General features: G+C 40.2%; 1 protein-coding gene across 1 annotated transcript; it reads right to left on the minus strand.

Moving 5' to 3' along the window:
- Positions 1-575: 575 nt before the first annotated feature.
- LOC310963287 (CBY1-interacting BAR domain-containing protein 2-like) lies at positions 576-18,151 on the minus strand (the record flags this gene model as incomplete). The annotated part of the gene is made up of 7 exons (XM_083936030.1): positions 576-782; positions 3,565-3,771; positions 8,373-8,486; positions 8,574-8,678; positions 16,164-16,265; positions 17,707-17,775; positions 17,870-18,151. The coding sequence occupies 7 exons, from the start codon at positions 18,149-18,151 to the stop codon at positions 576-578; spliced, it is 1,086 nt and encodes a 361-aa protein (XP_083792156.1).
- Between the last annotated feature and the right edge of the window lie 2,426 nt (positions 18,152-20,577).

The raw sequence follows: 20,577 nt of genomic DNA on the forward strand, positions 1-20,577 counted from the left end.
GTGTACCAAATAAATGGACAACATCCTGAAACTCAAGACAAAAAAAATAAAATAAAAAGAAAATGGTTAAATATTTTACATGAAAATATAACAATGCATTCCTGCAGTATCACACAAGTTTTATATGTGAACATTAAAAATGGAAGTGGAGCCTACAGACAAAACCATAAAGATTATTTGTTGCCTTTATTGTTGTCTACCTGCAAGACAGCAGGCATTATGATAGGTGTTCTCCAACTTGCAAGTCTTGTCATTTTGAAAATTAAACATCATTTAACATAGTAAGATGATCCATCTAGGTTTATTCTAGCAGACGCCGCTCCATTAGAGATTATAAGCAAGTATAGTAGTTACTAATACATCAGAACAAAGCATAGTTCAGGGTGTGTTTAGTTTAACATTATTAATATTTTCAAGATTACACTTTGGTGGCAACAAAAATGAAAAGAGATGCTGATTAGAATAAAGGGCTACAGTTGACAGCATGAAAAAAAACCATTACAAATTATTTCTATCTACACAGACATACCATTTTGTACAAGTAGTTGGGTCTGTGTATGTTTCAATGCACAGACTTACTTTTGCCATCTGTGCATCTGGGCATATTGAGCAGCATATGACTGCCTGCTGCTGTGCTGATAGTCTTCTATCTCTGATTCATATACCCCTCCCTCTCCTTCCTCATCTTCTTCATCCTCTTCTTCCCTCTCTGGCTCTGGCTCCTCCTCCTCCTCCTCCTCCTCCTCCTCCATGCCTCTCTGGCGCTGTAAGATGCTGCAAGACTGCAGATTAAATAAAGTGAGAATTCTCAGGCTCACTGAGTGATGGCCTTCAGGGCAGCAAATCGGAGTATACCTTCTCCAGTCATTAAACAAATTGCAACAGAAGCAAACTCAACTCATTTTGTATCCTATTTTCCTGAGTAAGGGAAAAAAGCCCTGAAAAATCACAGTAGGGGAAAGTTTCTTAAAAAAGATCCAAATATACCCTACGCAACGCCTATTCATTATTTTTCTCACGCCAATAGGGAAAGAATATAACCTTCAGATATCACCATGGAAATGACTGAGTTGATTACTTACTTAAAGAGTTTGTTAACATGGGCAAATGGGACATAATCTAATTATGTACAGTGCTTTGCAAAAGTATTCACCCCCCTTTGGCATTTTTCACATTTTGTTGCCTTACAACGGGGAATTAACATGAAATGTGTATTTTGCATCATTTAATATACTGAACATGCCGTCAACTTTGAAGATTTATCATTTTTTTAATTGTGAAGCAAACAACAAATAAGACAAAATAACAGAAAAAAGTCAATGTGCATAACTATTCACCCCCTTAAAGGCAATACTTTGTAGAGCCCCGTTTTGCAGCAGTTACGGCTCTAAGTCACTTTGGATAAGTCTCTATGAGCTTTCCTCATCTTACCACTGGGATTTCTGCCCATTCTTCCTGGCAAAACTGCTCCAGCTCCTTCAAGTTGCACGGTTTGTGCCTGTGAACAGCAATCTTTAAGTCTGACCACAGATTTTCTATCAGATTGAGGTCTGGGCTTTGACTAGGCCATTCCAACACATTTACATGTTTCCCCTTAAACCACTCAAAAGTTGCCTTAGCAGTATGTTTGGGATCATTGTCCTGTTTGAAGGTGAATCTTTGTCCTAGCCTTAAATCACACAGAGTGGTACAGGCTTTGCTCAAGAATATCCCTGTATTTAGCACCATCCATCTTTCCCTCAACTCTGACCAGTTTCCCAGTCCCAGCTGCTGAAGAACATGCCCACAGCATAATGCTGCCACCAGCATGTTTCACTGTGGGGATGGTGTTCTTTGGGCGATGTGACATGTTGGGTTTGTGACTGACGTTTTCTTTGATGGCCGAAAAGTAAAATTTTGGTCTCATCAGACAAGAGCACCTTCCTCCCACATGCCTTTTCGCAAACTCAAAACGTGCCATTTTGGTTTTTGCTGAAAGTAATTGCTTTCTTCTGGCCACTCTGCCATCATCAATGGAGCGTACGGCTTATTGATGTTCCAGCTACAGATTCTCCAGTCTCTGCTGTGGAACGCTGCAGCTCCTCCAGGGTTACATTAGGTCTCTGTGCTGCCTCTCTGATTAATGCCCTCCTTTCCCGGTCTGTGAGTTTTGCTGGGCGGCCGTCTCTTTGCAGGTTTGCTCTTGTGCCATGTTCTTTCCATTTGGTTAAGATAGATTTGATGGTGCTCCTGGGGATCATCAGAGATTTGGATATTTTCTTATAACCTAACCCTGACTTGTACTTCTCAACAACATTGTCCCTTACTTGTTTGGAGAGTTCCTTGGTCTTCATGGCAGAGTTTGGTTAGTGGTGCCTCTTGCTTAGGTGTTGCAGCCTCTGGGGCCTTTCAAAAAGGTGTGTATATGCACTGACAGATCATGTGTTACTTAGATTGCACACAGGTGGACATTATTTCACTAATTGTGTGACTTCTGAAGGTAATTGGTTGCACCAGAGCTTTTATGGGCTTCATAACAAAGGGGGTGAATAAATGTGCACATGCCAATTTTCAGTTTTTTATTTCTAATAAATAGTTTTATGTATATATTTTTCTCATTTCACTGCACCAACGTAGACTATTGTGTTCTGATCCATCACATATAATCCTGATTTAAAAAACATCAAACTAAAGGCTGTAATGTAACAAAATAGGTAAAAAGCCAAGGGGGGTGAATACTTTCGCTGGCTTTTGTGCTAATTTAATAAATACCGACGGAGCTAAACATTGGGTGTACCCAGGTGATAATGTCTTTTTGAATCTTGTTGACATATAAGAGTAAAAGACTTAATGTTCAGGTCTGAATAGAACCCATTTAGTTTACCCATGAGTATTAATAAATGGAGGCAGGAAGAAGTATTTTAAACCAGCCTTTATGAATTATCATTTCAGAGATGGGGTTTGGGGCTGGGTCCGTGGGACTGTTGCAGAGGGGTGGGTCTAAGGGAAGAACAGGAGACAACAGGAGAATGCAGAAGACAAAAGGTAGCAAAATAATTTCTATGTTTATTGTGTAATTTTGTTTCTTGTGCAGGATACATTTATAGTTCTCGGTCATCTACAGGAGCCAAATCCATTCACCAGTGACCCAAGTCCCTGGTTTAAAGTCCTTCTTCCTGCCACCATTTATTAATGCTCATGGGTAGACTAAATGGGTTCATTCAGACCTTAACATTAAGTCTTTTACTGTTATATGTCAACAAGATTCAACAATACATTTTCACCTGGCTATACCCAATGTTTAGCTCTGTTGTGGTATTCATGAAAATTAGCACATACATAATTAGATTCTGCCCCATTTGCCCATGTGAATTTTCATGGTGATATGTGAAGGTTATTTTTCCCCTATTCACGTGATTGGAATTATATATATATATATTTTTCTTTACTCAAGACAAAATCAGTTGAGTTTGCTTCTGTTGCAATTTATTCAAACCTTTTTCATAAAGTGACTGGACCAATCTGAAGGTTCTGTCTTATCTACTGTCGTCCTGTCACTATGTTAACAAAGACATTGAGGCTCACCCTTCTGGCTATGTCAGGGTACTGGCTGTGTTGTTGTCTGTGTTTTTTGCCTGTGGTAGAGGCCAGTGTTGACCTGAGGCTTTGGCCTTTGGAGGATGCCAAAGCAGGACTGGAGTAGCGACTCATGGGGGGAGAAGAGTAGCTGGTCAGCGGGTTGTCCAGGTGCCCAGCCATAGAGTCAGACATCTTGATCCGTCCTTTAAACAGCTACAAAGACAGCATCGTGTTTACTCCAAAGACAGGATAGAGGTTTCAAGCAAACATCACAATGTTTTAAAGTCGGATGCCAGAAAAAAAAATGTTGCATGCTTTGTGATATGAAACCTTATTGGCTCGCTCTAGCGACACACACCAGGCTGACTGACAGTGCGCGCTTCAGATATCAGGTGATGTAGTTTAACAAGCTCCAGAAACATTCAATGACAAGTCGTTTTTTTTCTGCCGACTTGGATGATTTTCAATGAGCTTAGTCAAATAGATGGGCTCAGTCAAATAATTTCCAAGTAAACTGTATTTGCATTTAATTAGCCATGTTAATTGGTGAACCACTTGGATTTCTCTAGATTTTTGCACAATTTAGTCATAAAATGTGGTTTTATATTCTTAGATGTTGCAATTATTGTCAAGCTGCATCTGCCTGAAGTATTAATATGAAAAATACAATTGCATGTTTTGCTCTCCACCCTGATAAACTGTGAGTCTCAGGCTCAGCACGACCCCTCTCACTGGGCTCTATATTTTACTCACATGGCTTTTCCTACCACAGCTATGCAGATGACACAAAACTAATTTTGTGCTTTCCATGGTCTGACTACCATGTGGCAGCACTGATCTCTGCATGTCTGGCTGACATCTATTAGTGGATGTCTTCACACCATCTGAAGCTCAATCGGGATAAGACTGAGCTGCTCTTCTTCGCATGATGCCGCAGCTTAAACAGTGCTGATTTTGATACTTTTAAAATAGTAAAAAAAGAGAGTCAACATAATTAATGAAAGGCTTTTTTGTTAACGCTAATTTAAAGATGAAATTGATCAATCTTCAGCTTATTATTTATATGATGGTGTTAATTTCTTCTTCTTATACTTCTTTTTTGTTATCAACCTATTATTATTATTATTAATATTATTATTATTATTATTATTATTATTATTGATCCAAGGTATGGCAGCTGCTATCCTTGGTCATCTGACTATGAAGAATTAGGTGTAACGTGAATAAATGCATTTATTTCCTACAAATTATTTTATTTTGAAGGGGGCAGAATGGAAGTGCTGGTGATGTAAGAGTGTCTGACTGTAGAAATAAAGTAAAGTATGGAATTCCCATATCTTTTATTTCTTATTCTACCCAAGTATAGGCGACTATAACTCTCAATTACAAAAGTAAATTAAGCTAAAAGCAGCGATGAACGGGCCCTTGCACCCAGTGCATGTCGGGGAGTTGGCTGGTCGCCAGCACTCGCGGCAGTGTGCTTTAGATATTGAGAATTTCATGTAAATCTGATTAATTTTGTAATATAAATCTGATTTCCTGTTGCTAGTAGGTGGCATTGTACCTGTTAGTTGATATTGGCATGTAGTTATCCGCAAGCCTTGATTCTTATCTCTAGGAAATGTGGTGCAGTTTGGGAAATGTATGCAAAAGTTAGAGTGACTTCCTGTTTATGGCGGGGGGCAAAAATGGCTGCCATGCCATTAACCAACAAGCACAAAACAGGCATCATGTTGCAATTCGCCGTGCCGCCACAGCCGTGCCGTTGAAAGACATCGTCGAATGTTCACAATGAAGCACTATTCACGTCTTAAGGCTCTCATCGCCACTTTTGAGGAGGATGTGATGAACCAGTTAAGACGGGGACATCAAAGTATAAAACGTAATTTCCTGTTACCAGCAGGGGGCGCTATGACTCTAAGTAAATATTGTCACATAGATGTGTTCATGCTGAGATGGTTATGTTAAAGACCACTTCCTGGTTTATGGCGTGGGGACGGAATTTGAGGCCCTGCCACAGCCAGGCTGATTAAAAAATGTGTATGCTCTGCAATTTAGTGTCACCCATGTCTTGAAGGTGTACAGTCAGACTTTGAAATCATTCCGTTGAAGTCTCTAGGAGGAGTTTGTTAATGTACAGAACAAAGTTTTTGAAAAAAAATTCCAAAAATGTTAAAAAATGACAAGTTCAAATCCAAATCGTGGACTCCTGTTGTGTTTGGGGCACTCTTCCAAGAGGATATTTTGTGTGTCTCTGCATTCATCACATGCCTACCATTCGTCATACATGTAGGTGAAAGCGAATTGATGGGCTTGATTGTGGCAATATTCAAGGCGCCGCTATCAAGCTAATTTGCCACGCCCTAGACTGTGACCTATAAAAGATCTCATTTTTACCACCCCTTATCTGTTTGCAAAGTTTAAAAAAGTTATACATGTTTAGGTCCTCAAAAATGCAATTTAAGAGGAGTAAAAATAATAATAATAATAATAATAATTATAAAAATAAAAATAATCATTCCATTCACAAAAGGGTCCTCGCTGACTTCGTCAGTGCTTGGGCCCTTATAATAACAATAATAATAAAAATAATAATGATTTCAATTACAAAAGGGTCCTCGCCAACTTCGTCAGTACTCAGGCCCTAATAATAAAAAATAGTATTCCAGCTTAAGTCTAACAACTCCACTCTGGTCTGTTGATTTTTTCTTAATGCTTCCAGGTACACTGCAAAAACTTCTACTAGCGATTTGATTGAAGACGAAACAGCAAATTTGAATTGAGCTTCTCCAAGTCTCTGATTGGTTGATATTGTGGCACATTTGTAACGATGCACCAAGTTGAGCGAGTGTAAAGGCAAAGTTGAGCGTGCACAGAAGGGAGCGATTGAGAGTGTGCTTGCAGCAGTCTGTGAGAGGGCATATGAGCAAAACTGATTGAGAGGGGTTATTATTGCACGTTAAAATCAATAATAGCAAATATGCAAATACATTTACTGAGCACAGAATATATTTTTGTTTGCCCAAATTAATTTATGTTTTGATCATGTATAGTTTATCTTCAAAATGTATTTTTCCATGCTCAAACTCTCACATTGCTCCTTCACAAATGTGGCGCAAATATAACGCCATACATACCCCGTTTAACAGACCTAGAGAACTCCTTAAGGTCCCCGATTATTTGTGTATGTAAACAGCGTTCTTGGAATATTATCGCGTTTCTTGTCTGTGCATGCTCCCCACACCCACTCCCAGCTTTTGTCCCGGAAATAAAATAAACCAGGAAGCAACGGCGCTGAAAACAACGTGAAAAAAAACATTACTACCAAGGAGACCTGTTTCTGTTGTAATTCTGTCCAAAAGTCGGCAGTTTGTGATTTTGACAAAGGTGAACTGGGAAAAAAAGCTGTATTCAGTCCAGCTGTATGTTGGCAGAGAGCCACCTACTGTACCGGAACTTCAATAATCCGATCATTCCCTAAACTGGAGTAAGGCCATTTTTGCATTACTGATGTGCATGTAAACGGACTGAGTATATTTCTTATTTCTTCTATATTTCTTTCCATTGCTATGGTGACGACACACAGATATACCTCCCGCTAAGACCCAATTATCAGAGAAGCCTGGTTGCGGTCTTAGACTGTCTAAAAGACGTGAACTACTGGATGGCCCATAACATTCGACAACAACTCCAAATCAAAAATAATACTGTTTAACCCGCCAAACGTCTTGGTCCATTATCTGGTAACATGAAGCCCACTGCCAGAAACATGACGGAGACTTCACCTTCATCTCTCGCATCAACAAAGTTTTTCAGTCCTGCTTCCTCCACATCAAAACCATCTCAGAATTCAAAAATATTCTATCAGTCTGATCTAGAAAAAGTAGTCCACATCCTCATATTTTCCTGTTTAGGTTATTGTAACTCCCTCCTAACCAGTATCAATCATAAATCCCTCCAGCTGGTTCAAAATTCAGCAGCCAGGCTTCGCACTGGTTTAAGAGACGACATCACATTACTCACATCCTGGCTTCACTACAATAGCTCCCTGTACGTTTTAGAATTGATTTTAAGGTTTTACTGCCCCAGAATACATTTCAGACATGTTGACCCCATACGAGCCTGCTCGCAGCCTTAGATCCGCAGGCGGGTCTCTCTTAACTGTTCCAAGGCCAAAGCTCAAAACCAGAGGTGACCGTGCCTACACCTCCAGAGTGCCTTGCCTTTGGAAAGACCTGCCCGCAGAGATAAGGCTTGTTGTATCAGTATCCTCTTTTAAATCCCTTCTTAAAACTCATTTTTATAGACTTCCTGTGATGTCATTTTTTTTATCGTCTTATCTTCCTTTTATCTTATTATCTTTCTTTGCAAGCACCTTAAGCTAATAATAATTTCCTTTGTCCATTAATGATGCCCCTTCTTTCTATACAATGATGTGTTAATATGGTTATGTTGTACCCTGCTGGATTTCATTATAATTATTATTATTATTATTATTATTATTATTAGTTTATACTGCTGTCAAAACACTTTGTAAACTGTTGTTTTTAAAGGAGCTATACAAATAAAGTTAGAATTATTATATATATGTATATATTATTATATGTATATATTATCACCTAATACAGTTGGCCGCCAAATGTGGTCACATCCAACAGACACAGAGCAGCATTGCCGTTCATTTGGTGTTTCTGGCCTGATTTGACTCTGTTTTGGTCTTCACCAACTCCTGAGAAAAATATTCAGCTCTTTACAGCTCCACGTTCACCAGCTAATTGCTAACTTTAGTGTTATCAGTCATTAGCACAAGGTACCTCCAGATCCTTTTGAGTGTCCACTGCCTCCAGGTTGTGGAATGTATGTGCATAGACCTCAAGTGCTTTAGCATGGAAGGTCATCTCTACTGTAATGAAGTCTGTGAAAATCCTCTGCCAAAACAATTAAAGAAGGGTTGATTTCAGTTGGACCTGCTGGAAGATGTTTGTGTACAGTATATGTGGAAGTGTGAGACTGACTTTGATATCGTCTAGTTTCTGTCCCTGGAAGTCTGTGATGGTCTCCTCCAGTTGTCTGATACAGCGCTGGGAATTGTTGGAAGCCTTCTGAGCATTTACTTCTGCCTGTCAATTAACACACAATACAGTAAACAAGGCTTTACCTCACAGTCAGTATGAGGTTCTCGAAGGGTCAGTAATATGATATTCATGAGATAATCATAAAAGCATGTACATTACCTGAGACTGAAAGGTTAATCAAGAAATATAATCAAGTGTATAAGTTGCAAACATTTGAATGTATGATTCCTACATGATAGTGATCAACAGCTGTCCACCTGTCCACTGCCCGTACATGCAGCTAAATTAGACACATAAAATGTTCCTGGGTTAGGGTATGTTTATTTATTTGTTTTCTATTGTGTTTGTATGTACATATATTAAGAATTTTTTACGACCATGGGTCATAAGGGTGTTTGTTATGTGTTTTGAAGGTGTGTATGTAATTATTGATTATGATTATGATTAATGATGATTTGGGAACCTTTTTTTCTCCTGTTTATCTTGTTAGGGAGGATGATAAGAGTCCTGTATTTTCTTTTGCAAATTTAATTTTTGATATGTAAGAGTTTTCAAATCAGAGATGTTTTGTTTATTATTTTTGGCTTTACTCACCCTGAAGTTTTAACTACCCTGTGATAAAAATAAATTTATGTTGGGCTGCTAGATTCTGTGTCTTGGTCTCTGGGAGTTTGGGTTTAGATGAGAGCCCTTATGTTATACTCAGGTACCCCTAGGCATAACATAAATTGGGGGCTCGTCCAGGATTGCTTAAAATTAGGGGCTTATGTCCTTTCGTTTGGTTTAGTATATAGATTCTACATTTGTTCTGGTTGGTAGGTTTTCTTAAAGGGGCACTATGGAGTTCAATTTGGACAATTTTTCGAAAAATCCCACTTTGCGAAACTAGCGACATGTTGAGTGGTTGATTTAATGCTTGTTGCTAATCCGTTTAAAATAGATGTGGCATTAAATCTGAGGAAGGAGGAGCTGCTCCATCTAATAACTGTGAAACTTGGGGGAACAAGGTTTGCTTCCCTCAGCCGACGACGTTGAGAAAGCTGACGTGGCCTTGCAGAGCTGGTGCCACCGGTCACACCTGCTCCCACTGATCCTTCCATTTTGCTGGGGGTGTTGGTTAAGGAGCTCAGACTGACCCTCCGCATTAAGGAAATGGAGGTGAGGATCCCAGTCAGTCTCAGTCCAGTCAGCAGACACTTCATTCGTCCCCAAACCATTTTGATGTGAGCAGACACATTGCTCTTGTGCCGCCTTTCAGAGAGTCTTAGGTGGACTCTTATTTCAGTGCTTTTAAGAGGATAGCAGCTGCTCTGAGTTGATCGAAGGACGTTTGGTCCCTTTTGCTCCAGTGCAAGTTGAAGGGTAAAGCTCAGGAGGTTTGTACCAGCCAGTGCAAGTTGGTGGGTTAAGCTCAGGAGGTTTGTACCAGCCTCACAGTTGAACAGAGCTTGAATTATGATGTTAAAACTACTGTGCTGAGGGCATATGAGCTTGTGCCTGAGGCTTACAGACAAAAATTTAGATTGCGTGTCAAAGTGGTATCAGTCCAGTAAAGTCAAGGATTTTGCCAAGCTGTGTGAGCTTTTGCTGCTTGAAGACTTTAAAAAGTGTCTGCTGGAGCGCATGGTCACTTATTTAAATGAGCAGAAGGTAGAATCTTTCGCTGAGGCAGGAGTCCTTTCTGTTGAATTTGCGCTGACCCATAAAAGGGTGTTTTTGTCCTCTGTGCTGCGTCCCTCCTGCTCCGATAGAAAATAAAAAAAGATCACCAAAATTGTCCAGATGCAATAATTCTTCCACTGGTGAAAACCAGCAGTGTTTTTATTGTCATGAATCTGGTCAACTTATCGCAGTGTGACCTGTGTTAAAACAAAAAGAGCAGGCCCTCCAAAGTGGCATTGATTCAGTCAGGAAAAGTAATTCGCCAGTACAAACAGCTAACCAGTCCGCCACCTTAAGAGGTCGATGATGACTTCAAGCCATATAGGTTTCTTTTTTTCTTTTCTTCGACCGGCCTCGCGAGAGACACGGGCAAAACATTCTGTGGCTCGACGTGGGGTTGGGATTTTTCGGACATGTCATATTGTGGAGATGATTTGTTGGTGTGGGGACTTAAAATGAGTGTTGTTCGTGTGCCGTTTCATAATGTCACTCTCTTCCTACTTAGTGTCTGGCCCGGTGCGGATTGGTGTACGTGATCAGCTGCCTGTTGCAGGGATCAATCTCATCCTCGGGAATGACTTGGCAGGAGTTAAAGTTTCCCCTAGTGTTCCTGAGGTGATAGAAAATCCCACTTCAGATGTGTATGTTGTCCCTGCAATGCCTGACATGCCACTTGTTTTTCCGCTGTGCATTGTGAAGCGTGCACAGGCTTGTAAGTTTGCAGAAGTGACAGATCTGTCAGATTTGTTTTTGAACACTCAGTCCCTCTTCTGAAAATGACATTGTTTCTGCGTCTGATGTGCTGCTTGATGAGACGACTTTGTATGTATCTGAAAATAAGGAGGAACTAATTAATGCTCAGCAAGCTGATAAAACATGTGTTGCCTGTCTCTCTTCTGCATAGAATCAAGAAAGGTCAACGAAGCCTGTCTTGTTTGAAGATGGCGTGTTAATAAGGAAATGGTCCCCGTCAGATGAGTTAGAGTATAACATGGTTACTCGGGTAGTTGTGCCACAAGAGTTACGTCAACAGGTGTTGCGTTTGGCCCACGATCAGTTTGTCTAGTCATTTGGGGGTTAAAAGGACATACCATCACATCCTCCGATATTTCTTTTGGCTGGGGTTAAAGTTTGACATCACCAAATTCTGCCGATGCTGTAATATCTGCCAGATGACAGGGAAACCAATCCAGGTTATTCCTCGAGGCCCCTTACATCCAATCCCAGTAATTGGTGAGCCTTTTGAACATATAATCATAGACTGTGTAGGGCCCTTGCCAAAAACAAAGTCTGTGTTCCAGTACCTGCTCACCATAATGTGCGCGGCCACTCGTTTTCTCGAGGCTGTTCCATAACGCTTATTAAGGGCTAAAGTTGTGGTTAAAGCGCCCGTGTTAAGTTCATCTCCACTTTTGGGTTAACTAAGCGCATCCAAACTGATCAAGGATCAAACTTTATGTCTAAGGTATTTGCACAAGTCATGTCCGAGTTGTCCGTTAAGTACTGCATCTCCAGTACGTATCACTCAAAGAGTCAGGGCGCACTGGAGCGGTTTCATCAAACACTTAAGTCCATGCTTTGAAAATTTTGTGTTGAGTCAAACAGGGAGTGGGATGAGGATCTGCCACTGCTGCTGCCATTCGTGAAAACACGCAGGAGTCTCTTGGTTTTAGTCTGGCTAAGCTGGTTTTTGGGAACACCGTGCGTGGCCTGCTTCGTTTGCTGCATGAGAAATGGCCTGCAAACGGACTCAGTTCCGTGCACAGCATTTTGGACTACGTGAGTTTGTTCAGAGAGGTTGCACACTGCTTGTGAGCTAGCCCGCAGTTCTCTCTCCGCTGTCCAGTCCAAGATGAAGAAACATTATGATAAAACTGTCGCCACTTTCAGCCAGGTGACAGAGTTCTCATCCTGTTACCTGTGATTGGTTCTCTTGGGGCAAAGTTCTGTGGTCTTTACGAGATTGAGTAGGCATGAAGTGACACAGACTATGTGGTTAAAACTACTGTTAGAAAGAAAAAATCCTATGTGCCACCTCCACATGTTGAAGACATATGTTGCTTGTGAGAACGTTATTGTGCAAACTTGTCATCCTTCTGCAAGTGTCGCTCCCATAGTGTCCCCCTCATATAGTTCAGAGGAGGATGGGCTACATGAGCTGCCAATTTCAGTTCTGTGTGCTCGCTTAGAAAATTCTGTGATTCTGGAGATGTTGGAGTGGCATTTGTCATATTTGTCCAGCCCTGCCAAAAAAGTGACATTTGCTGCCTCATCTGTAGCAGCATGCCGCTATTTGGTGACAAGCCCACCCAAACGACAGTTCTGCAGCATGATGTGAATGTTGGTGACAGCAAGCCAATTAAGCAGCATGCGTACTGGCCGCAATGCTTACGGAGGTCGAGCATCTCCTGGAGAATGGCTTTGCTGTGCCTAGCTCCAGACTGTGAAGCTCACCCTCTTTCCTGGTCCCAAAATCAGACCAGACTCTTTGCTTCTGTTATGATTACCGCAAAGTAAATACCGTCACCCAGCCCGACTCTATTCCTCTCCCTCGTATGGATGACTGTGGACCTTGTGGGGTCAGCCAAATATATGACAAAGCTGGACCTCAAAGGGTATTGGCAGGTGCCCCTTACCAAACGTGCGTCTGATATCTCCCCTGACCACTTCCTTCAATACAAAGTTATGCAATTTGGGTTCAGGAACGCACCTGCCACTTTTCAAAGGCTGATGAATACAGTCCTGTCAGGTGTGGATAACTGAAGTTTATCTAGATGACATTGTTAGTTTTTTTTCCTTCTTCATGGTGAAGGCGGTCACATCCTCTCTCGTTCTCCCTCCCTTATCTTCCCTGCTTGCTTCCTTGTCTTGTCTACTATACTCGGAGTATACTCGGAGCCTCTCTCTGCACTGCTCTCCGACTTTAATCCAATTGGAATCATGGAATTGGTAAACTGGTCTCTCAATGCAATTGACAGAATCTTCTCGATGAGAAGCTCAGGTTCGGGGGAACCTGCCTGCCCTGATGGAACGTTTGCAGCTGGTTACACGATGGACTCATGGGAGCGGTGGAGGGTCGTGTGCCTGGCTATTCTTTCCATGGAGGACAGTGAGGATATCTACATATTCGGAACCATGATAACAGGCTTTCTGCTGATTGGAGTAGGCACTGGCCTGGTGTATCAGAAAATTCGGAAGTCAATGGCAGCAGTCAAATGCCCTGTGGAGCTGCCCGGCAAGATTGATGCAGGGAGTGGAGCTGTTAGCGCTCAGACTGTGGCTCTTAACCGCTATTTGGATACCACCTTGAATAAAGCTGTGAACACTGACGATGTTTGTGCACCGTGCCTTGGGAACCATCTTGGAACGACTTGTCAGTGCACAGACGGAGGTTATTGAACACCGAATGGCAAAAATCTTGGAGAAGTTAACGGCTATAGATCATATTGCCGACCAAGACAGACATCCAGAGTAGTCGTGTCTATTGAAATACGACTCCTCGCCCTAACCATAATAATCTAATCTGCATTCCGACCCTATTTCGGTAGCTGCCTTGGCCAAGGTCGCTGCTGAAATAACTCCTCAAGGAGAACGCTGTCTCTGTGATACCCCCCTTGTTCCTTCATGGACACCTGTTGGTTGTTGACTCTGGCTGGGGCCCAATAAAGGACGTCTCCAGGCAACTTTCTGTGTTATCGCCCTGACACTGCTGACTGAGACACTGACTGGGTAGCTGGTCGAGGCGACTCTTCAGGCTGATATCACACACGCACCCATGGTCACTTACATAAATATATGCAACACAACCCCTTTCACCCGTCCCTCATCCCACACCTTTGCAGCTTTCACCCTCCTGGGCCTTTCATACCTTGATGACCTTTTTCCCTCACCCAATATGCCAACTGTTTCGAGTTTTCTGCTTTATGTGCTGGGATTTTTTTCAAATTCCTGCACTGCGCTCCAGTGGCCTTACTCACCCTGACGTTTGAACTACCCTATGATTAAAAATACATTCATGTTGGACTGCTAGATTTTGTGTCTTGGTCTCTGGGAGTTTCGCCATGTTTCATATGTATTATGAAATATGGCGTTACATTTTGTTACACCCCCGCCTAGGGGTGGTAATGGTAATGCCATTATGAAATATGGCATTACCATTTAGTATAACAAAATGTAATGGCATATTTCATAATACTTATGGACATATTAAAGTCCAAAATTATCATTTTCTGTCAAAAGTATATTTTTCATAGTATATTCAAGCAACATAGCTTAAGCATAGATGTATACCTACATATTTTATGAGTGCATTGCTCCGACCTTAAACAGTCCTCATCCTCAGGAGGTAAACTCAACCCAAACACCTGCAGTATATAAGAGATGTGCTAATCTATCTATCTCTTGTGTTTTTCTATTTATGGGCTTATCTTAAAGATGTGGTTTATTAAAGTATTTAATGAGATATTTATTGGCTGAATTTGAATTTACTCTCCAAAGCCTATGGTCTGAAAAGGCCTTCATCATATGTCACCCACTCCGACCTAAATAAGGAACCAGTGCATAATCAATAAGGACCACAAAGGAAACACCTGGGTCCTTCAGGTTTTTTGGGGGAAAGTCCAAATTTGGAAGTCTTTGGAATTGGAAAGAACTGTAGACCTGTTGGGATATTAAATTAAAAGTGTTTACTTTTGAACTTTTGTCTCTTATTTTATTTATGTCAGATATAGCATGTCATCTCTTGGTCAGAGTAAAATAAGTTCCTCAGAGACTTACTCATTCCCAATACTCCATAATTTTAACCATAAACCATACTTTTATTTGTTTTTTATTTTTTATCTTGTAGACTTAGCTTTCAGGTGGCGGCCTCTCATTTCCAATACATTAGATTTGTGATGCTTATTCTGTATACTGGCATCAGGGGCGTTAGCAATGGTGTGAGTAAAATGCCTCTGGATGCAACCGCATAGACCTACTGTACAAACCCTCAGAGAAATAGATGAAACATGACCTACAACTAGTGATGGTCAAATGAAGCTTCATGAATCATTAGTTGTATTTGTTGAGCCCACTAGATGGGTTAGGGTTTCGGGTTCGGGTTAGAATTGTCTGTCAAGCTGCGAAGAATTGCAGCTGTCACTGATGAGCTCAAAAAACAGACTAAGATTTTATTTGAACTGCTTCCAAGAGCCTGAAAGAAGAGTGTCCATGTATATGACTGATAAACTTGGATTTATGTTCTGCGGAAGTATTTCCTGTGTCACTTGAAGGATGTTGTCTATACTATGTCGGGCTCCATCTAGTGGACTAAAGGAGAAGAAAATGGTTCATGAAGCTTCATTTGGACATCACTAGTGTAAAGTAACTAAGTCAATTCACATACTGTATTGAATATAATTTTGAGGTATTTTACTTTACTTTTACTTGGAAGTCTGGATGAAATAGTTCGACACTTGAGACAGTATTTTGCTACTTTAGCTAACGAGATAAACTATAACGAGATAACGAGTTTATCTCCTACCTAGACAATCTTAACTCATACGGAGGAGTTAATAAGGTAAAACATTTTGTTTATACTGCATTTCGCTGCTCACTTTCCTTTGTATCGAGCATCAGGCACTTCATACAGCAAGGCTTTCTAATTACACCTCAAAGCCGATCTCCTACGTAGGAACTTAGGTTTTGGCCAACAATGCCCCCCCCCCCCCCCCCCCCCCCAAAAAAATAAATTAATAAATCACCTTGCTTTTCAGGGCTTCGGTAGGACAATGTTTGGCCACATAGCATGATGGTGGGTTATTGAGATTTAGTTAGTCAACTAAACAAATTTCTCATGAAAAGAGTCACATGTCTGTAAGTGAAGGATACAATGATATTTCGATCTGCTGGGTTCCTCAGTCGGATTTTCTCCAATTTCTGCAACTCCTTCAGCTCTCTTTTTAGATCCGTGCTGAACTTCTTTAGATCTGCCTGAATGGTAGATACACGGTCAGCTTACACAACACACAAAACAATGGCCAGTCAGTCATTATTTATGATGTGTCTATATGCGTGACACTGTCTTCAGAAGATAAAAGACAAGAAAGCAAGAAACATCTCTCTCAGATTAGGGGGACTGTGGCTCTAGGTCTGGTGGATTTAAGAATCAGGTGCTTCACCAATCTGGCAGGCAATCTGTCTAGATGATTAGGAGCTGCCTGAAAAATTCTGTCAGTGAAACATTTGGAGTGTGTGTGCTGAAGTAATTCCTGTTTCACTTTTACAAGGAAAAATGCTTGAAGAATGATATCTTCTCTTTTGACTATAGTGTACCCAAGAAATGTTCAGGACTAGTCTAAAAGTGTTTTGTACCTTTAATAGAGCTGTCAATCGATGAAATAGTAAATTCAGTGTGTTTTCAACCCTTTGTTGAAAAGACAGCTCCACCTTGTGGACTTACTACCGTTTGAATACCTTTTCCTACCATACGCTGATATACCCTATTGCCCCATGTGTATATATATATATATACTTATATATATATATATATATATATATATATATATATATATATATATATATACATGGGGCAATATATATATATATATATATACACATGGGTCATTGTATTTCAGGACTAGAAAATTACATATTTTCAACATCAGTTGTTTCTACGGGCTCATGTTAATTGTTTTGAAAGTTTGAAAACATATTCCAAGACATTTATTGCAGAAATGGCCCGAGGACTGAATTTTCTTTACCTTGCACAGCAGCCAAATTATCGCAATGATACAAGATGGCACGACACTGCATTCACAGATCAGGGTGATGAAATCACGAATGGCGACCGGTTTTTCAATAATGGTGTCCCCTAAAGAGTTGCTGCAATAGCATCAGTTTTATCAGAACTGGAGAGGTTTCCTTTACTGAGAGAAGAGAAGGACACTGAAGGCTTTTCTCCATGGAAAACATGTTTCCTGTCTTCTCCTGATCGATTGATTAGTTCATCCAATCACCTGCAGGTATGACTTGAAGCACCTGAACTTTTTCAATCTGTTTCTAATGACTCGTTCAGTCAGGTTAGGATTTTTTGTCAATCTGCAAAAAAATTCCATTTGTCACAGATGATGAGGAGCTCAAAACAGCCTTAAAAAAGCTGTAAGATTTCATTTCAACTGCTTCCAAAAGACTGAGAGTATGGAAGTATAAGACTGATAAACTAGGATTTACATTCTTCTAAAGTATTTTCTGTGTCACTTGTGAGGCTTGAAGGATGTTGTCATCCAAAAGTGTTTTGTATCTTTAACAAGGTTTTGGAAATATTGGAGTTATCTTTTAATCCGGGTAATCTTATATTCAGGCCAATATGGTCATGCTGAAGCTGAAAACAGATATTTCAATATCTGAGGCACACAACTGTAATCAAACTCACCCTTTTATTTTTTATTATCTCTCCGTAGGCTTTTAGAGGAGCAACAACTCTCATCTCCAGTCTCTCTACCTGCAACAATAAAGTGTTCATCATGACAACCATCATATGTATAGAAGCAGAAAATAGAGCACATTGATGCATGCATCACTACAATGTCCCTGACCTGAGCCTGCCTGTAGTCCTGTACCATTGCCAGGTCTTCAGCCAGGTTTTTCAGACCAATCTGGAGCTCAGGGTCCTCCCTGCTGGAGAAGTCAAAGAGCTGAGCCACTAGCAGGTCTGCCTTGTCTCTGAGTTTGGCTGTCTTCCTGGTGTAGGAGGCCAGTAGCGAGCAGATCTCACCCAGGTACTTCTCAGCATGTGTCACCGTCTGTTCCACGCTCTTCACCTGAACATCCCTGCTAGGAAAAATCAAGGGCAAAAATGGCAGTGGGATATCTTTCATTTTAAAATATTGTTAATAAACAATTTACATTCTGACCTAAGTTCCCAGTTGAAACAGCCTCCATGGCTTTTTCTCTCTAGATAATGTGGAACATAAAAGGATTGACTCCTACCTGGAGAAGATGCTGTTCATGTTTGTCTGTTGTCCTTTCCACAGCTCCTCTGCTCTGTTGTTTTCCTTGGCTGCTTGTCACCTGCACTAGGTAACACAGACTGTTGCCATGGAGACACCAACAACAGATGAAATGTAATAGCTGTGGGTGGGGTGTAAAGGATGCCCTTTGCCACATGATGGCAGCAGAGTGTTATTATGGCCATCTACACTGTAAAATCAAAGATGTTAGATTTCCAAGTGTTGGTGTTGTATAAAAAATGTGTCATTGTCACGTTCAGTGTCATTTCAACACTTGTTCAGTCTAATTCAACTATGTGAGAGTTATTTCCTCAAAAGAGTTGGTCTTAATCCAGATCTAAGCAACTCTGTTCAGTGTTGCTTTTAAAATCAACACTGAACAGAGTTGCTCCCAGAATTCCAACGTTACTGTGAAATTTGTTTTCACTTCGTTTGACTCAACCGAGTATCTTTGTGTAAATAAAAGAAACGTAACATTTCTATTTAATAATACTTTCTATGCAGTAGTATTTTATGTCAATAAGTCTCATAAACTGTGATCATGACAAAGACCCATGTTAAGGTTGGCATTATTGTTGTATGCTATGTTTTGATGGTTGCATTAATGTTCCTTTTTGCACAAGAGTGTCGATGAATGTACATAATTTGCTTAACGTAAGTATACAAGTATGGTTAACAGTATTGTTTTTAAAATGAAATCAACTCTGAAAGATTTCTATGTTGGGTTATATACAACACTCTCCACAGTGTTAATATAATTTGAGCCTAATTTAGTGTTAAAAAACACTGAAAGTGTTGAATTTAATTCCCAGGGAGTTGAATTAACACTTCCAAATTTGCTGTGTACTGGACTTCAGAACAATTGAAAGGCTTTCTTCCTCTCCCTCAAAAGTTTGTTTTTTTAACCACTACCATTAGTGATGTCCAGATGAAGCTTCATGAAGCATTACAAGCATAATCACCAAGCAACTAACAAACATTTTTAATGTATCCCTCCCAAGTGGAAAATTTCCGATTCAATGGAAATCAGCACATGTGGTCCCCTTTCATAAAGGTGGAGATATAGATAACTTGAATAACTATCACCCTATTTCCAAATTACCCTGTCTGGCAAAAATAATGGAACCCTTGGCCAGCTCTCAACTTAAGGTTTTTATCTTAGACTACTCACTTTTAAATCTTTATCAGTCTGGTTTCAGGGCCAACCATAGCACAATTTCAGCAATCACACTGGTGACAGACAACATCATATCGGCATTAGACAGGAGGTATCATTGTGCTGCTCTTTTTATAGATTATAGACTGTTTATATTAATGATATTATTCCTTCTTTAAATGGCTATAATTCCCTTTTTTATGCAGACTACACAGTTTTATATTGTATATTGGATTCTGTTCAGACAGCCATCAACAACTTGCAAACTGATTTTAATTATTTTCACGGATCATTAATAAAACATAAACTACTGCTTAATGCAAATAAGACAACATACATGTTGTTTACCCACCCAAAAATTATGATCACAACAGTGTGCATCTTTACACAAAAACTTTCTCAGAAATTGAAAGAGTTTCAGAATACAAATATCTTGGCATTTGGCTAGATGAGGATTTCTCATTCAAAAATCATATTAATGAACTCATTTTAAAGTTGAGACAAAAAATGGCTTTCTGTAGAGAATCTAGATTCAGTCTATCATCTAAGATTTCTCACTGGTGATATATATCATACTCACCACTGTATTCTGGATGGAAAAGTTGGTTGGCCCTCATTTGAAGAAAGGCGCAAGAGGCACTGGTTTTTATATATTTATAAAGCCCTCTTAAGCAAATTACAACTGTGTGTAACAAATAAGTTAGAATGTAACTCAGCCATTAACATGAACCATTGACCCAGCTGAATTACTGCTACTCAAACTTTACTCAAATTTCCTAGAGGCTATAGGAATATTGGTGAGATGGCTTTTTGTTATGATGCCCTTAGCTCTTGGAACATGCTACAGCACATCCTGAGATTGGATACATTACCATCACTGACAGAGTTTAGGACCTTGGTCATAGATAGTTGTGTTTCTAATTGTAACCGTTTCAGATGATTGTCTTTCTTGATTCTTCTTATATGTATATTGCCATGTAATCACTTTCAAATGACTGTAACCACTGTAAATATTTAAATTGCCTTGTAAACTCGATGTCATTAAAAATGAGGGTAACCTCAATGTCTCTCAAGAATTAATAAAGTTTATAATAATAACTAGACCTGCAAGCAGGTATCAGCAGGGTCCAACCCCCCG

The sequence above is a fragment of the Echiichthys vipera genome (genome assembly GCF_963691815.1).
Source record: "Echiichthys vipera genome assembly, chromosome: 21".
Taxonomy (NCBI): Eukaryota; Metazoa; Chordata; class Actinopteri; order Perciformes; family Trachinidae; genus Echiichthys; species Echiichthys vipera.